This window comes from Parambassis ranga, chromosome 9 (genome assembly GCF_900634625.1).
Source record: "Parambassis ranga chromosome 9, fParRan2.1, whole genome shotgun sequence".
NCBI classification, from domain to species: Eukaryota; Metazoa; Chordata; class Actinopteri; family Ambassidae; genus Parambassis; species Parambassis ranga.
Window position 1 is genome coordinate 22,199,951 of NC_041030.1, and position 20,009 is coordinate 22,219,959.

General features: G+C 42.6%; 2 protein-coding genes across 5 annotated transcripts in view; one reads left to right on the top strand and one right to left on the bottom strand.

Annotated features, from left to right (window-relative positions):
• prdm6 (PR domain containing 6) overlaps nt 1-20,009 on the top strand; it is a 62,628-nt gene that overhangs the window by 12,085 nt on the left and 30,534 nt on the right. For both annotated transcript variants that reach the window (XM_028413392.1, XM_028413393.1), the window contains exon 5: nt 4,777-4,904. In XM_028413392.1, coding sequence (XP_028269193.1) covers nt 4,777-4,904 — 128 coding nt within the window. The remainder of the gene's footprint in view (nt 1-4,776; nt 4,905-20,009) is intronic.
• Nucleotides 5,873-19,188, bottom strand: LOC114440841 (uncharacterized protein PFB0145c-like). 3 transcript variants are annotated; one of them, XM_028413396.1, is made up of 5 exons: nt 19,133-19,188; nt 18,919-19,010; nt 7,357-8,758; nt 6,083-7,320; nt 5,873-6,017 (listed from the first exon to the last, which is right to left on the bottom strand). In XM_028413396.1, the coding sequence occupies exons 3-5, from the start codon at nt 7,676-7,678 to the stop codon at nt 5,874-5,876; spliced, it is 1,704 nt and encodes a 567-aa protein (XP_028269197.1). In that variant the 5' UTR covers nt 7,679-8,758; nt 18,919-19,010; nt 19,133-19,188; the 3' UTR covers nt 5,873. The 3 variants fall into 3 exon arrangements, with proteins under 3 accessions (XP_028269197.1, XP_028269196.1, XP_028269198.1); XM_028413395.1 differs by having other exon boundaries at nt 6,083-8,758; XM_028413397.1 differs by having other exon boundaries at nt 5,878-8,758.

A 20,009-nucleotide genomic window follows, 5' to 3' on the forward strand; every position in this document is an offset into this window, starting at 1 on the left:
TACAGAATTTGGAGTTAAAATGAAGAAGAAGGCGGCGGCGCGTTCACTGTGTCTGATGTCCAGGCTCCTGATAAGAAACGCAGCCGATTGGTCGGTTTGAATTTCATATGAGAGAACAGCCAATCAGAGACACCTGTCAAAAGTCACTGCAATTTACAGGAAGTTTATTTTTTAAGAATGAATGTGTTTATAACCAGAACTCACTCTGAAACAAATTCAGAGGCAGCCTGTGTGTGTGTGTGTGTGTGTGTGTCGCAACACCTTCAGACATGATAACTTACAGCTGCATTAGTGACTTACTGACACACACTCACGGTGATAAACACACACACTTGTCACACACACATCGCCATTTACATGCCAGCGTTGGTTCAGAGCCGCGGTTAAGTGTTTCCAACTGATAACTGAACCACATTCCTGTCTGCACACACACACACACACACACACACACACACACACACACACACACACACCTGTCGGCTGAGGCTGCACAGACCTCTTACACTGACAACTGTCCGTCAGATCTGAAGAGTGTGTATTGAACACACTTACAAACAATGTTATTCTCAGATATGTCTCTCCGTCATTAATCCCAGTCAAGGCTTGTAACCATGGTAACCACACACAAACGCATTGACCACTGTAGCCTGAAAATGGCAGACGGAATATAAATGAGTTATGACACTGAGGTCAGAGTGCTGCTTGAACCTGTGACTGGCAGAGACTGAGCAGAAGGAGTGATGAATTCAAACATGTATGAACATAAATAAAACAAAAGAGCTGTTTAAAATAAGATATTAGATCCTAACTCACAGGAGAGTGTGTGTGTGTGTGTGTGTGTGTGTGTGTGTGTGTGTGTGTGTGTGTGTGTGTGTGTGTGTGTGTGGACTGACAGAGCAGTAAGTGAAGCACTGACAGCAGAGATCAATGACAGAAAGAGAGAGCAGTAATCCACTCTCTTAAAAACACACACTGGCTGTCAGTGTGTGTGTGTGTGTGTGTGTGTGTGTGTGAGAGAGACTGTTAATCCTCCCCTCTTACCGTCCGTCTTCTGGTCCTTGTAAATGTAAAGAGGCAGATCCGCTGCAGTTTAAAAACTTTCTCTGCAGTTTTTCTCGCAGGTTTCAGAATCTGACTGAATGTGAAACGAATATTTTCCTCCCGTCAGTTTGAATTCTGCTTCATTTGTTGTAAAAGAACAGATTTATCTGCGGTCTGCTAACAGTGTGTGTGTGTGTGTGTGAGTGATATGAAGAAAAGCTGCTGATTTAAATTAAAACTTTTAATTAAAACATGCACATATTTTATCTTTAAATATTTAATTTGAAAAAAAAATGAATTAAAAAAATTCAAAATACAAACGTTATACATTAAGTTTTTTTTTTTTTTTTAATCTGCCATAAATGAACTTTTTCAGTTTTTGTTGTCAGAATGGTAGAAAATCAACTTCAGTGCTCACTTCCACTGAAACTGGACCATGAACACACACACACACACACGCAGCAGCTTTGTGAAGCTTCTCTTCTTATTCTTCTCTAAGCTGCTGTGTGGTCTGACTGTGTGAATTTAAAAGGGTCAGACGAGGATGATTCGTTGAGCTTAAAGACGCTGCAGCTGGAAAAGAAAATCCACTTTTGTCACGATTGTTGTGCTCAGATGAAAAAGTGACAGGCGGAGCTGTGAAGTGAGGCCGGCAGCCTGACAGTGTTTTCCAGCTGTTGAACTAAACAACATGTTATATTTGGCCGTTTGTCTCGCAGATGGAATTTTGTGGCGATGGATTCGATAAACACAGGCAGCCAAAACGTCTTTGACAGAACGGCATCAGGGTAGAAACCAGCTGCTGGTTCACTGCAGCTTCAGAGGTCTCACACACACACACACGCTGAGTTTAATGTTAACAAATAAAAGTGCGTTACGCGGCGTAGAAGCAGCAAAGATGGACGAGCCTCCCGTGATGTCACCCACAGGTTAAAAAGACAGATTTGAAGGTCAGACAGGACAGGTTGGTCTGTGGAGGACTGCTGATGCTAACAAGTTTCTGTTCGATTGAATAAAAACATCAAACTCTCACTGCTGTGCAATGCATTGTGGGATATGTTAGGATGCAACAGGTGGATCAACAGCTAACACAGGAGACTTGGGCCCCGTTCACACTGGAGAAAGTCAATCCTGCTAGAGTAGGATTGTATCTGGATAGTCTTTAAGCTGGATACGTTCAGACCTATTTTCAAATCTGGCTATCACACAAGCGTGTCCGCACTCAATCCGGCTTCATCCGGCTTGTTTGCAGTCCTCCAAACCACTAGGTGGCGCCTCGTAATATACAGAGTCCGTTCAGGCCGTGGTAGGACCGCGTGTGTGCATGCATCGTGCAGTTTTTTTGTCCCGTGTCGCGCCCGTGAACCGGAAGTAGCATGTCGCTAACCGGAAGTATCACGCCGCTAGCCGGATTCGTGAGCCACATTTGCGTTCACACCTGAGCCACATTTGAGCCAATCTGGCTAGATCCAATCCAGATTGAAATCAAACTGGATACAGCCGGATTCGAGGTGTTCACATTCAGAAAAAAAAACATCTGGATACATCTGGATGCGGCCCTAATCCCGCTTTAGCCAGATTTATTTCCCCAGTGTGAACGGGGTATTGTGTTGCACCTGAGTCCACCTAAACTCACAGCTAATCCAAATATGGGCAAAGAGGAGGAGCAGGAGTGAGCACAGCAGTCTTTGAATCAGGCTGTAAAGATGTTTATGTCTGCTGTAACGTGGACATTTTAACACGGAGGCTACGTGCTACACGGAGGCTACTACCTTTGGCACAGCTGCAGGAGACATGGAGTCCGGTCAGAGGATGGAGAACCTGCACCGTGCGGTAGCCCGGGCTCACAGAGCCTCACTCACGGACCACAGAAAGTCCATGTAAAGTGTGTGACAGTGTGAAGAGAAGAGACAAAGGTGCAGATAAAGGCAGGAGTGTGACAGACATGAAAGTGCTTACATACAGAGAATAAGAAATGAGGCTGTTTCCTCTGATTCTCACACTCATTTACAGCATCGATCGTTCGTTGGCTGTATGGACAGCACAGGGGACGCTATTGGCTCAGGTCATCACCTCCTAAACACACTCAACGCCTCCTCAATACAGTCACACTGCATCACCACGGATGGATGGAGGAATGGATTAATAATGAACACACACACACACACACACAGACACACACACACAGGCTGGGATCGACTGGTTTTAACTGCTTATGATCACTGTGAGCTGTGACGTCTGCAGTTTTCTTGGCTTCTTGGTCACTGTTAAAGGAGGCTACGCTCATCCTGAGGGTGGCGCTACAGGAGAGTTCACACCTGACTGTGCCAGAGTTCAAACTCAAACTCTGCTGCTCCCTTTCCTTTCTTTGGTTTATGTTTGGTGCCCCTTGTTTGAGGACTGGTTGTTACAGCTGGCAGACGGCAGGCCGAGGCTTTTAAGCTGGAGTAAATCAGCTTTGTGTAACGTTTAGCACCCTGCAGGCCCGTAATAATCACAGCTCCAGCACGACTGCGCCGCAGAGGTGGATGATTGGTGGCAGAAACACTTCATATCAGCTGGACTGATTTCCTTCGGTCTGAGCTGCGAGGACAGTTTTAGTTCCACTCTGAAGAAAACCTGCAACTCAGTTATGAGATTCATCTTTTAACATAAACACTTTGCTGAGGGGTGAGTCCGTTCTTAAACCTCTAACCAGACACTGAGGTATTGATATTAATGTCTGATGTAAAGTGTAGATCCGGTATCATGAATGAATGAATGAATGAATAAGTAGCTGAAATGTTTATATACATACTATAATCAATAAAAGTAAATTATTATGGTATTCATCATGTTATGGTTCTGTGAATTACAGTGATTTGTAAGGGCGGAGCGGGAACTATTTAACTCTGCGTAGACGCGTTGTGGTGGTAACTTTATATGGCGGAGTAATACGAAGCCGCGGTGTGACGTCTTTCTTTGGACTTGAGGAGGATGTTTGTGACGTCAGAGCTGCTTTGTTGCTTTGTTGCTTTGTCTCAGGCTGCAGGTTGGTTTTAATGTGTTGCTAGAACCAGGTTTGTTTGTGTTTACTCGGTTTTGTTTACGTTATGTTTTATTATCCGCGGCGCGCCGAGCTTTTATTGAATTCCCGTTTGAGCCACAAGATGGCGGTGCTTCTCTAAAATGGCGGTTGTGTGACCGAACAGCTTGATGCGTCTTTTTTTCATGTTCTTTAAAGGTTGGTAACCTCCTTAAACACCGTGTGTTGTCAGAATAATCACACTTTATCTGGGCCGATGTTTTCTTCTCATAAAGCAGCGTTTATCACTCTGACTCTCCGTGTGCTAGCTAACCAGCTCAACATTAGCTCTATTTAAATGACTGGGGCGCAGTTAGCGCCTCACATGAATATGAACTTTTCCTGAGATAATGGTGTTTTAGAGACGACATTAAACGGCAGGATGTACCTTATATAAGTAGTTTATACTAACTGAGGTTTATATGTGGTGTAAATGAATTATTGGCTCAATAATACTGTAAACTGATGAAATGATAACAACCTGATGACCACTAAAGTCATCTGTCTGTGTGCAAACTTTAAAGATGGCGCCACCATCACTGGAAATTTAGTAATTTTTAGTAATTTTTTTTTAAATTGGTGGCTCTGTGTGCTGTTATTTTTGTAATGCCTAATGTAGAAACGCAGTGAATAGATGTCATTACAGTACTTTTGAACACTGTGTGTTTCAGATCTACGATGCAGAGGGGACATTACAGCACTTTATCGACGGTAATGATCCCAGTAAGTCCAGCTGGATGAGGTACATCCGCTGTGCCAGACACTCCGGAGAACAGAACATGATGGTCGTACAGTACAGGTAAGAAAGTTTACTTCTGTTTTTTTAACTAGACATGCACCGATTGATCGGCCAGTGACTGGAATTGGCTGATTTTCACACGATCGGCCATGACTGTTAGCTTAGTAGTCAGTCTATCCAACATGAGCAACGGTGAGCAAAACACCACCAGCTCGCTAACCGCTGGTGGGAGTGTGCTCACCTGTGTGTTTGTGTGTGCACATGTCAGGGCCTCTGACACAGCAGCAGTGAATCATAAACTCCCAGAAATTACATGCTGCCGATCAAATAATTATTTATTTTTTGTCTCTTTAGAGCCAGAGACATCTCTGTGTAACCTTCAGAACAGTATTGTCATCGTTACATTTTTTCTTTTTAATTACTGATACAAGTTTTGGGTCTAAATAATTAAAAAAATACTATTAAATGCAACAAAATAATGATGGGCCAACACCAGATCAAAGAGATTAAAATGTTATATAAAAAAGTTTCAAATTTCATTTTAATTCAGGAATTAATGTGAACAGGACAAGACAAACACATTTCCCTCAGCAAAATTACAGCAGTCAAAATTATGATGTCCATGTGTTTTCATTTGATTGCTGCAAGAAATGTTACTCATCAAAACATTTGTGATGATGTTTATATATGAAATACATCAAATATACATTTATATACTGTAATATCTCTGCCAGTGAGTCTTCTGTCAGCCTGTGTGTCCACATTGATACACAAAATTCTATACACAATATTGTAAGTAAACAGCAGGTCAGATTAGACGAGATCAGTTTACAGAGTGCATTATTTCTGTTGTTAGTTTAGTGATAAATTTTGGCTGAGTAATAATAATAATCAGACTAACATTATACTCCACTGTAGTACACCCCCTTTCTTCAGGTCCTCCATGTCCTCATTGCATATTTGCTTCATCAGTTTTACCCTATTTCATGCTCTTGTTTTTGAGCAGCCATTTTCTTACGATACTCTTGCTTAAGGGTAAGACTTTTTCTCATCACGTTCATGTTTTTGTGCAGACTTTTTTCTCATTTTCTTTTTTTGAGCAGACATTTTCTCATCATAATCTTGCTTCAGGGTCAGAATTTTCTCATCATGTTCTTCTTTTAGAGCAGCCATGTCTTATTATGCACTTGTTTTTGAGCTGCCATTCTCTTATCATACTCTTGCTTCAGGGTCAGAATTTTCTCATCATGCTCTTGTTTTTGAGCAGCCATTTTCTCATCTTGTTCTTGTTTTTGAGCAGTCAGTTTCTCATCATTGTCTTGTTTTTGAGTGGCTAATTTCTCACCATATTCTTGTTTTTGAGCAGTCAGTTTCTCATCATACTCTTGCTTCAGGGTCAGAATTTTCTCATCATGCTCTTGTTTTTGAGCAGTCAGTTTCTCATCATGGTCTTGTTTTTGAGTGGCCAGTTTATCATCACATTCTTGTTTTTGAGCAGCCATTTTCTCACCACACTCTTGCTTCAGGGTCAGAATTTTCTCACCATGCTCTTGTTTTTGAGCAGTCAGTTTCTCATCATATTCTTGTTTTTGAGTGGCTAATTTTTCACCATATTCTTGTTTTTGAGCAGCCAGTTTCTCATCATACTCTTGCTTCAGGGTCAGAATTTTCTCATAATGCTCTTGTTTTTGAGTGGCCATTTTCTCATCTTGTTCTTGTTTTTGAGTGGCCATTTTCTCATCATATCCTTGTTTTTGAGCAGCCATTGTCTCGTCGTATTGTTGTTTTTGAGCAGCCATTTTCTCATCACACTCTTGCTTCAGGGTCAGAATTTTCTCACCATGCTCTTGTTTTTGAGCAGTCAGTTTCTCATCATTGTCTTGTTTTTGAGTGGCTAATTTTTCACCATATTCTTGTTTTTGAGCAGCCATTTTCTCATCTTGTTCTTGTTTTTGAGTGGCCATTTTCTCACCACACTCTTGCTTCAGAGTCAGAATTTTCTCATCATGTTCTTCTTGTATAGCAGACTTTTTCTCATCATATTCTTGTTTTTGAGCAGTCAGTTTCTCATCATACTCTTGCTTCAGGGTCAGAATTTTCTCATCATGCTCTTGTTTTTGAGTGGCCATTTTCTCATCTTGTTCTTGTTTTTGAGCAGATATTTTCTCATCATATCCTTGTTTTTGAGCAGCCATTGTCTCGTCGTATTGTTGTTTTTGAGCAGCCATTTTCTCATCACACTCTTGCTTCAGGGTCAGAATTTTCTCACCATGCTCTTGTTTTTGAGCAGTCAGTTTCTCATCATATTCTTGTTTTTGAGTGGCTAATTTTTCACCATATTCTTGTTTTTGAGCAGCCAGTTTCTCATCATACTCTTGCTTCAGGGTCAGAATTTTCTCATAATGCTCTTGTTTTTGAGTGGCCATTTTCTCATCTTGTTCTTGTTTTTGAGTGGCCATTTTCTCATCATATCCTTGTTTTTGAGCAGCCATTGTCTCGTCGTATTGTTGTTTTTGAGCAGCCATTTTCTCATCACACTCTTGCTTCAGGGTCAGAATTTTCTCACCATGCTCTTGTTTTTGGGCAGTCAGTTTCTCATCATATTCTTGTTTTAGAGCAGACTTTTTCTCATCATATTCTTGTTTTTGAGTGGCCATTCTCTCATCATATTGTTGCTTCAGGCGTTTTATGTATTCCTCACACTGTTTTGTCATCTCCTGTAGTTTGCATTCATACTCCTGTTTTAGATGGTTTATTTGGATGTCGTATTCATGCTTCATGCCATCCATTTTGATGCAACTCTCTTGTTGTAGTACCTGTTGTTCTGTTTTCATGCTCTTGTTTCAATAGAGTTATTTCCTTCTTGTGTTCTTCCTTTAGGTTTGTTATTGTTTTGTCATTCTTTTGAATAACCTGCTCAGGCTTCATATCGAGTATGGCTGCATCATAGTTCTGTTTGAGGGTTTTTATTTCTTCAGCCTGCTCTTGCCTCAGATTTGACATTTCGTCATCGTGGTTGTGCTGCAGATCCTTAATTTCGTCCTCATGCTTTTGTTTCAGGTCCATCATTTCTTTAATGTGTTCTTCCTTCAGACTCATTATTTCGTTTTTGTGATCACTTAGTTCTTCCTCATGTTGCTGTTGTAACTCATTCATCTTGTTGTCATGATCTTGTTTCAGATCGCTTGTGTGCCTCTGATGCACTTTCATTTGAATGTGTAGTTCTATGTTGTGCTGTTCACTTAGTTTCTTTTTCACCTCGTCATACTTTGCCACCAGATCTGCAAAGGTCATATTGACCTCTTGCAGAATTGATGTCAATATCTGATCTTTTTGCACCATCTTCTCTGCATATTCTTCCTTAATAGTCTCCAGTCTGTTTTTGTAGTCTTCCTCCATGTCACTCACTATGTTCTCTATGTTTACCATTAACTTCCTAAGATCATGATTGTGAAGGCCATTGTCATCAAGGTCAATTGTTTGCTCCCTTTGGTTGCAGTCTTGAATGAGGTTTTGTATAGGAAAAAAGTCAAGCAAGCCAATTTTTGTTAGGATCACCATTGAATGTTTTAAGGCATCTGGACCAAACATGCTCAGAATTACTTTAAGCGCTTGTCGTTTCTCTTCTGTGAAATCAGAAGGTGTCACTATCAGTAATATCACAGTTGGTCCTGGTGAGCAAAGAGTCACACCATTCCTCATCTCTTTTGTCACTGATAATAAAGGAGGATCAAAAATGTCAGGAGTCTTTACTACTGTTAATGTCTTTCCGTCCCATTCTCCTTGTGCACGCTCACAGACCTTGTTTGAAAACAAGGGTAGATGACGAAAAGTATTTTTTCTTGTAATGAAGTTACCTAGCACTGTCTTCTCCTTATCAGTCCCTCCAAGCAGCACAATATTTAGGTCATGACCTGCAAAACAGGAAAGGAAATTAAACATGCAGTTTGAAGCAATGCCAATTCTAACCCATCAGACAGCAACTATGCTAGCAGTTTCTGACTCTAGACTAAATATAAAGATGGACAATGCGGCTCTGACTCTGTTGACTGTACAGAAGTGAGGCCAAATTATTCTCCTTACCAAAAAGATGGAAAAATATGCCTTCTTGGAACCAGAGTCTGCTCAGCAGAGGTCAGGAGCCTAAGCTGCATGGTGGTCTTTGTTCTGCCAGTACACTTAACCACTTTCAGGTCAAGCACACTTCTCCTTCAACTTTTTACTTACCGTATTTTCACGACTATAAGGCACACCTAAAAGTCTAAAATTTTCTCAAAAGTCGGCCGTGCGCCTTATAATGCGATGCGCCTTGTGCATGGGTTGAGTACCAGACACGGGAACATGATACGTAAACTACGTACGCTGGCAGCAATTCACCAATCAGCTGAACGCCACGGTACAGCTCCCGGCCCATATATAACCGGTATGCTGCAAAATAATAACATCTTTTACTACTACTGCAACTACAACTACGGACCCCCGACAATGGCACCAGTGAAGAGACTTGCTTACGACGCGCAACTCAAGCTGCAGGCGATCAGTTATGATTTTGCAAATGGAAATAGAGCAGCTGCGAGGGAATTCGGCATCAATGAACCGATGGTTCGTAAGTGGAGGAAGCAAGAAGATGAACTGCGGCAAGCAAAGAAAACGAAACTGAGTTTCCGTGGCAACAAAGCGAGGTGGCCACAGTTAGAAGACCGACTCGAGCAATGGATTGTTGAACAAACAGCTGCCGGGAGAAGCGTCTCTACTGTCACCATTCGACTGAAGGCAGCAACGATAGCACAGGACATGGATATCGAACACTTTAAAGGAGGTCCGTCTTGGGGCTTTCATTTTATGAAAAGGCGTCAAAAACGCCACACAGGCACGGCAGCAAAACAGAAAATTGTACATACACATTTCAAATTGTTATGCAGAATAACGTGTAACAAACCGCTGCATCTGTATTATGTAATTATTGTGAGCTACAGCGCTATATGCAGCGAGTAATCAAACTATATACAAAGTCGTTCCTTCACAACAATAAAGTTCGACTTAACTCACTGTTTTGCTCCTGTTACCTTTTTTTTTACTTACTGGTATGTTTTAGCGTAACATGCGCCTTATGGTACGGTGCGCCTTGTGTATATGCTGAGGACAGAAATAGACCCTGTAACTGACACTGCGCCTTATAATGCGGTGGTCGCGAAAATACAGTACTTCAGCTGCTTCACTGGCTGCTGACTGTGACGTCACTTTTTTCTATTTCTACTTTCAGTTTTTTTTGGGTCAGAGTTTTATCTATGAACATGGGTGAGATGCATATGACCTATACTTCAGCCTGGGGGCAGTCTAGACGTTTTGGCCTCAGTGATTGGGGGCTGTGGTGTTGCCCATGTTTATGTACAGTTTATGTTTCTGACACTTTAAACTCTCCCCCACCTCCCGTCTGCATACAGTTGTTCTGTAGTTTTACATTAGTCAACATTTCAATAGCCAAAAAACACAAACATAAATTAAAGCTGCAAGCAGCATTGCGGGCCCTCGCGCACCTTGCGATCCGCGGGGTCATCGCAGTCTTCTCTCCTATGCTCTCGTCTCCTATACTCTCCTGTCCTATGCTCTCTTTTCGTCTCATTTGCAGAGCTGTACAACAAACACATGTTTACAACCAAACTTTCCTACTACCAGTAGGTGGCGCTATGACCGTATCATCCTATTAGCATATATGTTTGTTCAGACTCAGGTCCATAGCAGTAGTGTAAGATTTTGTCCACATTGCATGAAGTATATGGGTGGTACTGCATAAAATAGAGCGAGTTCCGTTGCAATGGCGAATGGTCAACTTTGAGGCCACTCCCCTGCCACACGGTAATACTTTTGAAAGAGTTTTGGAATGCGTCTATTCCCTATGGTGTCCTGAGTGGACACGGTGACTTTCAGCTCAATCCGATAAAGTATGCGAGGCGTGAAAAGTTTTGAAGCAGGGTCACAAATAGGCAAAAAATGGCCACAAAAGTCAAAATGGCGGACTTCCTGTTGGGTTTGGAGGGGGGGTCCAAGAGACTTTTTTGTGCGTCTTGGGGTGATACACATGTGTGCTAATTTTCATGATCCTGTGTCAAACTGGCCAGCGGGGCTACGCGTTAGGGCAACAAATACAGGGAGTTCCTTTGTAATGGCGAATGGTCAACTTTGAGGCCACGCCCCCACCACACCGTAATACTTTTGTAAGAGTTTTGGAATGCGTCTATTCCCTATGGTATCCTGAGTTGACACAGTGAGTTTTAGCTCAATTGGATGAAGTATGCGAGGCGTGAAAAGTTTTGCAGCAGGGTCACAAATCGCCAAAAATTAACAGAAATTTCAAAATGGCGGACTTCCTGTTGGGTTTGGAGGGGGGGTCCAAGAGACTTTTTTGTGCATCTTGGGGTGATACACACGTGTGCCAATTTTCATGACCCTACTCAAAACAGGCCAGGGGGGCAGGCAGAAAAACCTATGAAAATACAACATTTTGTGTAGCCAGTAGGTGGCGCTCTGTCAAAGCCTCAATATTGTTGTATAGATGTGTTTAGGGTCAGACTCTGATCATACATGTGACATTTCGTACAGATCGGACAGAAAACGAAGAAGTTATAGAGACTTCCTGTTTCCTCTGAAATGGTCAAACTTTGAGGCCACGCCCCGGCCACACCGTCAGACTTTTGTAAGAGTTTTGGAATGCGTCTATTCCCTATGGTGTCCTGAGTGGACACGGTGACTTTCAGCTCAATCCCATAAAGTATGCGAGGCGTGAAAAGTTTTGCAGCAGGGTCACACATCGCCAAAAATGGCCACAAACCTTCAAATGGCGGACTTCCTGTTGGGTTTGGAGGGGGGGTCCAAGAGACTTTTTTGTGCGTCTTGAGGTGATACATATGTGTGCCAATTTTCATTATCCTGTGTCAAACCGGCCAGAGGGGCTACGCGTTGGGGGCGCTATAGAGCCATTTTTCTATGTGCGTTTCAAACGTCAGCAAATTTCAAAATTTTTCGGGCGAATGAATTTTTCTACCAAGTTTGGTGAGTTTTTGGGCATGTAAAGGCCCCCAAAAATGCGATCTAAGGGGGGGAAGGAAAAAAAATAATTAAAGCTGCAAGCAGCATTGCGGGCCCTCGCGCACCTTGCGATCCGCGGGGTCATCGCAGTCTTCTCTCCTATGCTCTCGTCTCCTATACTCTCCTGTGCTATTCTCTCCTCCTCTCATTTCCACAGATATACAACAAACACATGTTTACAACCAAACTTTCCTGCTACCAGTAGGTGGCGCTATGACCGTATCATCCTATTAGCATATATATCTGTTTAGACTCGGCTCCATGGCAGTACTGTAAGACTTTGTCCACATTGCATAAAGTATATGGGTAGTACTGCATAAAACACAGCGAGTTCCTTTGTAATGGCGAATGGTCAACTTTGAGGCCACTCCCCCACCACACGGTAATACTTTTGAAAGAGTTTTGGAATGCGTCTATTCCCTATGGTGTCCTGAGTGGACACAGTGAATTTCAGCTGAATTGCATGAAGTATGCGAGGCATGAAAAGTTTTATAGCAGGGTCAGAAAACGGTAAAAATTACAAAAAAAAAGTCAAAATGGTGGACTTCCTGTTGGGTTTGGAGGGGGGGTCCAAGAGACTTTTTTGTGCGTCTTGGGGTGATACACATGTGTGCTAATTCTCATGATCCTGTGTCAAACTGGCCAGCGGGGCTACGCATTAGGGCAATAAATACAGTGAGTTCCTTTGTAATGGCGAACGGTCAACTTTGAGGCCACTCCCCCGCCACACGGTAATACTTTTGAAAGAGTTTTGGAATGCATCTATTCCCTATGGTGTCCTGAGTAGACACAGTGAATTTCAGCTCAATTGCATGAAGTATGTGAGGCGTGAAAAGTTTTGAAGCAGGGTCAAAAATAGGCAAACAATTGCCACAAAAGTCAAAATGGCGGACTTCCTGTTGGGTTTGGAGGCGGGGTCCAAGAGACTTTTTTGTGCGTCTTGGGGTGATACACGTGTGCTAATTTTCATGAACCTGTGTCAAACTGGCCAGCGGGGCTACACATTAGGGCAAAAAATACAGGGAGTTCCTTTGTAATGGCGAATGGTCAACTTTGAGGCCACGCCCCCACCACACCGTAAGACCTTTGTAAGAGTTTTGGAATGCGTCTATTCCCTGTGGTGTCCTGAGTGGACACAGTGAATTTCAGCTCAATTGCATGAAGTATGTGAGGCGTGAAAAGTTTTGAAGCAGGGTCACAAATAGGCAAAAAATGGCCACAAAAGTCAAAATGGTGGACTTCCTGTTGGGTTTGGAGGGGGGGTCCAAGAGACTTTTTTATGCGTCTTGGGGTGATACACATGTGTGCTAATTCTCATGATCCTGTGTCAAACTGGCCAGCGGGGCTACACATTAGGGCAAAAAATACAGGGAGTTCCTTTGTAATGGCGAATGGTCAACTTTGAGGCCACGCCCCCACCACACCGTAAGACCTTTGTAAGAGTTTTGGAATGCGTCTATTCCCTGTGGTGTCCTGAGTGGACACAGTGAATTTCAGCTCAATTGCATGAAGTATGTGAGGCGTGAAAAGTTTTGAAGCAGGGTCACAAATAGGCAAAAAATGGCCACAAAAGTCAAAATGGTGGACTTCCTGTTGGGTTTGGAGGGGGGGTCCAAGAGACTTTTTTGTGCGTCTTGGGGTGATACACATGTGTGCTAATTCTCATGATCCTGTGTCAAACTGGCCAGCGGGGCTACGCATTAGGGCAATAAATACAGTGAGTTCCTTTGTAATGGCGAATGGTCAACTTTGAGGCCACGCCCCCGCCACACCGTCAGACTTTTGTAAGAGTTTTTGAATGCGTCTATTCCCTGTGGTGTCCTGAGTGGACACAGTGAGTTTTAGCTCATTTGGATGAAGTATGCGAGGCGTGAAAAGTTTTGTAGGAGGGTCACAAATCGCCAAAAATTACCAGAAATTTCAAAATTGCGGACTTCCTGTTGGGTTTGGAGGGGTGGTCCAAGAGACTTTTTTGTGCATCTTGGGGTGATACACATGTGTACCAATTTTCATGACCCTACTCAAAACAGGCCAGGGGGGCAGGCAGAAAAACCTATGAAAACACAACATTTTGTGTAGCCAGTAGGTGGCGCTCTGTCAAAGCCTCAATATTGTTGTATAGATGTGTTTAGGGTCAGACTCTGATCATACATGTGACATTTCGTACAGATCGGACAGAAAACGAAGAAGTTATAGAGACTTTCTGTGTCCTCAGAAATGGTCAAACTTTGAGGCCACGCCCCGGCCACACCGTCAGACTTTTGTAAGAGTTTTGGAATGCGTCTATTCCCTATGGTGTCCTGAGTGGACACGGCGAATTTCAGCTCAATCCGTTGAAGTATGCGAGGCGTGAAAAGTTTGGCAGCAGGGTCACACATCGCCAAAAATGGCCACAAACCTTCAAATGGCGGACTTCCTGTTGGGTTTGGAGGGGGGGTCCAAGAGACTTTTTTGTGCGTCTTGAGGTGATACATATGTGTGCCAATTTTCATAATCCTGTGTCAAACCGGCCAGAGGGGCTACGCGTTGGGGGCGCTATAGAGCCATTTTTATATGTGCATTTCAAAAGTCAGCAAATTTCAAAATTTTTCGGGCGAATGAATTTTTCTACCAAGTTTGGTGAGTTTTTGGGCATGTTAAGGCCTCCAAAAATGCGATCTCGGAGGGGGAAAAAAAAAAAAAAAAAAAAAAAATTAAAGCTGCAAGCAGCATTGCGGGCCCTCACGCACCTTGCGATCCGCGGGGTCATCGCAGTCTTCTCTCCTATGCTCTTGTCTCCTATACTCTCCTGTCCTATGCTCTCCTCTTATTTCCACAGAGATACAACGAACACATGTTTACAACCAAACTTTCCTGCTACCAGTAGGTGGCGCTATGACCGTATCATCCTATTAGCATATATATCTGTTCAGACTCAGGTCCATAGCAGTACTGTAAGATTTTGTCCACATTGCATAAAGTATATGGGTAGTACTGCATAAAACACAGCGAGTTCCTTTGTAATAGCGAACGGTCAACTTTGAGGCCACTCCCCTGCCACACGGTAATACTTTTGAAAGAGTTTTGGAATGCATCTATTCCCTATGGTGTCCTGAGTAGACACAGTGAATTTCAGCTCAATTGCATGAAGTATGTGAGGCGTGAAAAGTTTTGAAGCAGGGTCAAAAATAGGCAAAAAATTGCCACAAAAGTCAAAATGGCGGACTTCCTGTTGGGTTTGGAGGCGGGGTCCAAGAGACTTTTTTGTGCGTCTTGGGGTGATACACATGTGTGCTAATTTTCATGAACCTGTGTCAAACTGGCCAGCGGGGCTACGCATTAGGGCAATAAATACAGTGAGTTCCTTTGTAATGGCGAATGGTCAAGTTTGAGGCCACGCCCCCGCCACACCGTCAGACTTTTGTAAGAGTTTTTGAATGCGTCTATTCCCTATGGTGTCCTGAGTGGACACAGTGAGTTTTAGCTCATTTGGAGGAAGTATGCGAGGCGTGAAAAGTTTTGTAGGAGGGTCACAAATCGCCAAAAATTAACAGAAATTTCAAAATTGCGGACTTCCTGTTGGGTTTGGAGGGGGGGTCCAAGAGACTTTTTTGTGCATCTTGGGGTGATACACATGTGTACCAATTTTCATGACCCTACTCAAAACAGGCCAGGGGGGCAGGCAGAAAAACCTATGAAAACACAACATTTTGTGTAGCCAGTAGGTGGCGCTCTGTCAAAGCCTCAATATTGTTGTATAGATGTGTTTAGGGTCAGACTCTGATCATACATGTGACATTTCGTACAGATCGGACAGAAAACGAAGAAGTTATAGAGACTTTCTGTGTCCTCAGAAATGGTCAAACTTTGAGGCCACGCCCCGGCCACACCGTAAGACTTTTGTAAGAGTTTTGGAATGCGTCTATTCCCTATGGTGTCCTGAGTGGACACGGCGAATTTCAGCTCAATCCGTTGAAGTATGCGAGGCGTGAAAAGTTTGGCAGCAGGGTCACACATCGCCAAAAATGGCCACAAACCTTCAAATGGCGGACTTCCTGTTGGGTTTGGAGGGGGGGTCCAAGAGACTTTTTTGTGCGTCTTGAGGTGATACATATGTGTGCCAATTTTCATAATCCTGTGTCAAACCGGCCAGAGGGGCTACGCGTTGGGGGCGCTATAGAGCCATTTTTATATGTGCATTTCAAAAGTCAGCAAATTTCAAAATTTTTCGGGCGAATGAATTTTTCTACCAAGTTTGGTGAGTTTTTGGGCATGTTAAGGCCTCCAAAAATGCGATCTCGGAGGGGGAAAAAAAAAAAAAAAAAAAAAAAATAATAATCCTAAGGGTTTCAATAGGGCTCTTGCACCATTCGGTGCTCGGGCCCTAATTAAAGCTGCAAGCAGCATTGCGGGCCCTCGCGCACCTTGCGATCCGCGGGGTCATCGCAGTCTTCTCTCCTATGCTCTTGTCTCCTATACTCTCCTGTGCTATGCCCTCCTCTCCTCTCATTTCCACAGATATACAACGAACACGTTTACAACCAAACTTTCCTGCTACCAGTAGGTGGCGTTATGACCATATCATCCTATTAGCATATATATCTGTTCAGACTCAGGTCCATAGCAGTACTGTAAGATTTTGTCCACATTGCATAAAGTATATGGGTAGTACTGCAGAAAACACAGCAAGTTCCTTTGTAATGGCGAACGGTCAACTTTGAGGCCACTCCCCTGCCACATGGTAATACTTTTGAAAGAGTTTTGGAATGCATCTATTCCCTATGGTGTCCTGAGTAGACACAGTGAATTTCAGCTCAATTGCATGAAGTATGTGAGGCGTGAAAAGTTTTGAAGCAGGGTCAAAAAAAAGCAAAAAATTGCCACAAAAGTCAAAATGGCGGACTTCCTGTTGGGTTTGGAGGCGGGGTCCAAGAGACTTTTTTGTGCGTCTTGGGGTGATACACATGTGTGCTAATTTTCATGAACCTGTGTCAAACTGGCCAGCGGGGCTACACATTAGGGCAAAAAATACAGGGAGTTCCTTTGTAATGGCGAATGGTCAACTTTGAGGCCACGCCCCCACCACACCGTAAGACTTTTGTAAGAGTTTTGGAATGCTTCTATTCCCTGTGGTGTCCTGAGTGGACACAGTGAATTTCAGCTCAATTGCATGAAGTATGTGAGGCGTGAAAAGTTTTGAAGCAGGGTCAAAAATAGGCAAAAAATGGCCACAAAAGTCAAAATGGCGGACTTCCTGTTGGGTTTGGAGGGGGGGTCCAAGAGACTTTTTTGTGCGTCTTGGGGTGATACACATGTGTGCTAATTCTCATGATCCTGTGTCAAACTGGCCAGCGGGGCTACGCATTAGGGCAATAAATACAGCGAGTTCCTTTGTAATGGCGAATGGTCAACTTTGAGGCCACGCCCCCACCACACCGTCAGACTTTTGTAAGAGTTTTGGAATGCGTCTATTCCCTATGGTGTCCTGAGTGGACACGGTGAGTTTTAGCTCAATTGGATGAAGTATGCGAGGCGTGAAAAGTTTTGCAGCAGAAGTTTCAAAATGGCGGACTTCCTGTTGGGTTTGGAGGGGGGGTCCAAGAGACTTTTTTGTGCATCTTGGGGTGATACACATGTGTACCAACTTTCATGACCCTACTCAAAACAGGCCAGGGGGGCAGGCAGAAAAACCTATGAAAACACAACATTTTGTGTAGCCAGTAGGTGGCGCTCTGTCAAAGCCTCAATATTGTTGTATAGATGTGTTTAGGGTCAGACTCTGATCATACATGTGACATTTGGTACAGATCGGACAGAAAACAAAGAAGTTATAGCGACTTCCTGTTTCCTCTGAAATGGTGAAACTTTGAGGCCACGCCCCGGCCACACCGTCAGACTTTTGTAAGAGTTTTGGAATGCGTCTATTCCCTATGGTGTCCTGAGTGGACACGGTGACTTTCAGCTCAATTCTATGAAGTATGCGAGGCGTGAAAAGTTTGGCAGCAGGGTCACACATCGCCAAAAATGGCCACAAACCTTCAAATGGCGGACTCCCTGTTGGGTTTGGAGGGGGGGTCCAAGAGACTTTTTTGTGCGTCTTGTGGTGATACATATGTGTGCCAATTTTCATAATCCTGTGTCAAACTGGCCAGAGGGGCTACACGTTGGGGGCGCTATAGAGTCATTTTCCTATGTGCGTTTCAAACGTCAGCAAATTTCAAAATTTTTCGGGCGAATGAATTTTTCTACCAAGTTTGGTGAGTTTTTGGGCATGTTAAGGCCCCCAAAAATGCGATCTAAGGGGGGGAAAGAAAAAAAAAAAAAAAAAAAAATAATAATCCTAAGGGTTTCAATAGGGCTCTTGCACCATTCGGTGCTCGGGCCCTAAAAATAATAATCCTAAGGGTTTCAATAGGGCTCTTGCACCATTCGGTGCTCGGGCCCTAATAATCCTAAGGGTTTCAATAGGGCTCTTGCACCATTCGGTGCTCGGGCCCTAATTATTAGTTTCTTAACACCTCAGGAGCTAAAACCAGCAAATCTTTGACACATTTGCTTTAAATTCATAACTAAATAAATTATAATTGGTGGTTTTACCATCCAGGTGGTGGAAATACATGAACAAAAACTTTAGTAGCTCTCTCCCTGTGGCTCAGAAATGTTTGCTGCATAGACTTAAAGTGAAACAGGAGCAAAAAAGAGGGTGATGATGGGTTTTCTCATGCAGTACATTGGCTCTAAAATTATATAAAAATAAATAAAATTCTTTAAAAAAAGAATCACAGTGGAAAGGTATTTGTGATACTGCACTTTATCACTGTATTCATTGTAGAAAACATACCTAAACAAGTTGAGCATGCAGACCTACTGCCTTTAAATCTTTTTTACTAGACAATGACTCATGGAATGTTGTTGCATTTGTATTGTGTGTGTGTGTGTGTGTGTGTTTTTACATCAACACATGATCAGATTGAAGGCAGATGTCATTTTATCATCATGCCCTACTTACCAGGAGATATTGCCAGTTCCATGTTGTGCAGAGCTGTCATAGTTCACGTACCACTGATGTGTGATGTGTAAGTCTGCCTCGTTGTCTTAGTCCTTTGAAGCACACAAAAAGAAGAGTATCACCAGTTAAGAATATGGTACATAGCTACACATCATACGTGTACATTTCTGTCGGTATTTGCATGCTTTTTGTTTGTTTGTGGTGCTGTACTTACCAAATACATTTCTGGCTGTGTCCTTCTGGCTTAAAATCAAAAGTGAAACTTAAGGCTTCACCATAAGTGAAAGTGAAAGCTTCAGAGATGGCACTGGGATTCAAAGTCAGTCATCCCCTGAGGGGGATGACTGACTTTTACTCTTGTTACAAAAAAAATTAAAAATTAAAAATGAAGGCATTAATGATGTGTTACTCATGTCTGTCTGCACAGTTTGCAAAATAATGGATGGGAAGTTTTGAGAATATTTTTGGGGTTGTTTGATCTTTTTGGTTGTCTGTTTTGTTCATTCTTTGTTTAAATTAACTGTCACACACTAGTTTAAAACAGCTTGGAACTCAATCTTATAGATACATTTATAACTGCTCATTATCGGATTAGATGATTTTTTTGATCAGGAGTCTGATTTCTGCCCAGAATATGTAACATGTACAAACAGGCGACTTTTACTAGCACAGATTCTCTCATTTGCTAAAATACTTAAATGCTCATTGTATACCATTAGTTCTTTAAAACTTAGACCCAACATTGATCAGGCTCAATTTATTTTCAGCTTTTCTTTATTTAAATAAAATTTCAAAAATGGAAACAAGATGGTGTCACCACAGATTAATATAACAGTACATTTTGATTGTCTGCAATAATGAATACAACTTAACCCAAAAAAATCACTTACTTTAATTTACTATAAAGAGCAGTTGATTTCTTTTTTTTTATTATTGAAAAAAAAGTGAAAAGAACCTGATTTAATATTAAATTAAATATATATTAACTTAAAAGCACAGACAAGTCTTGAAAGACTAAAAGATCAATGCTGTATCAGATGAAATCTTAGAGCTCTTTACAATCAAAAAGTCCATGCTGCTGTTGTGACATG

Coding starts and splice junctions, on each gene's coding strand:
- LOC114440841 (XM_028413395.1), bottom strand. CDS start 7,678: ATGAAAACAGAACAACAGGTACTACAACAAGAGAGTTGCATCAAAATG. Junction 6,018..6,082: donor AACAAGAGCATGATGAGAAA/ATTCTGACCCTG, acceptor GCATAATAAGAC/ATGGCTGCTCTAAAAGAAGA.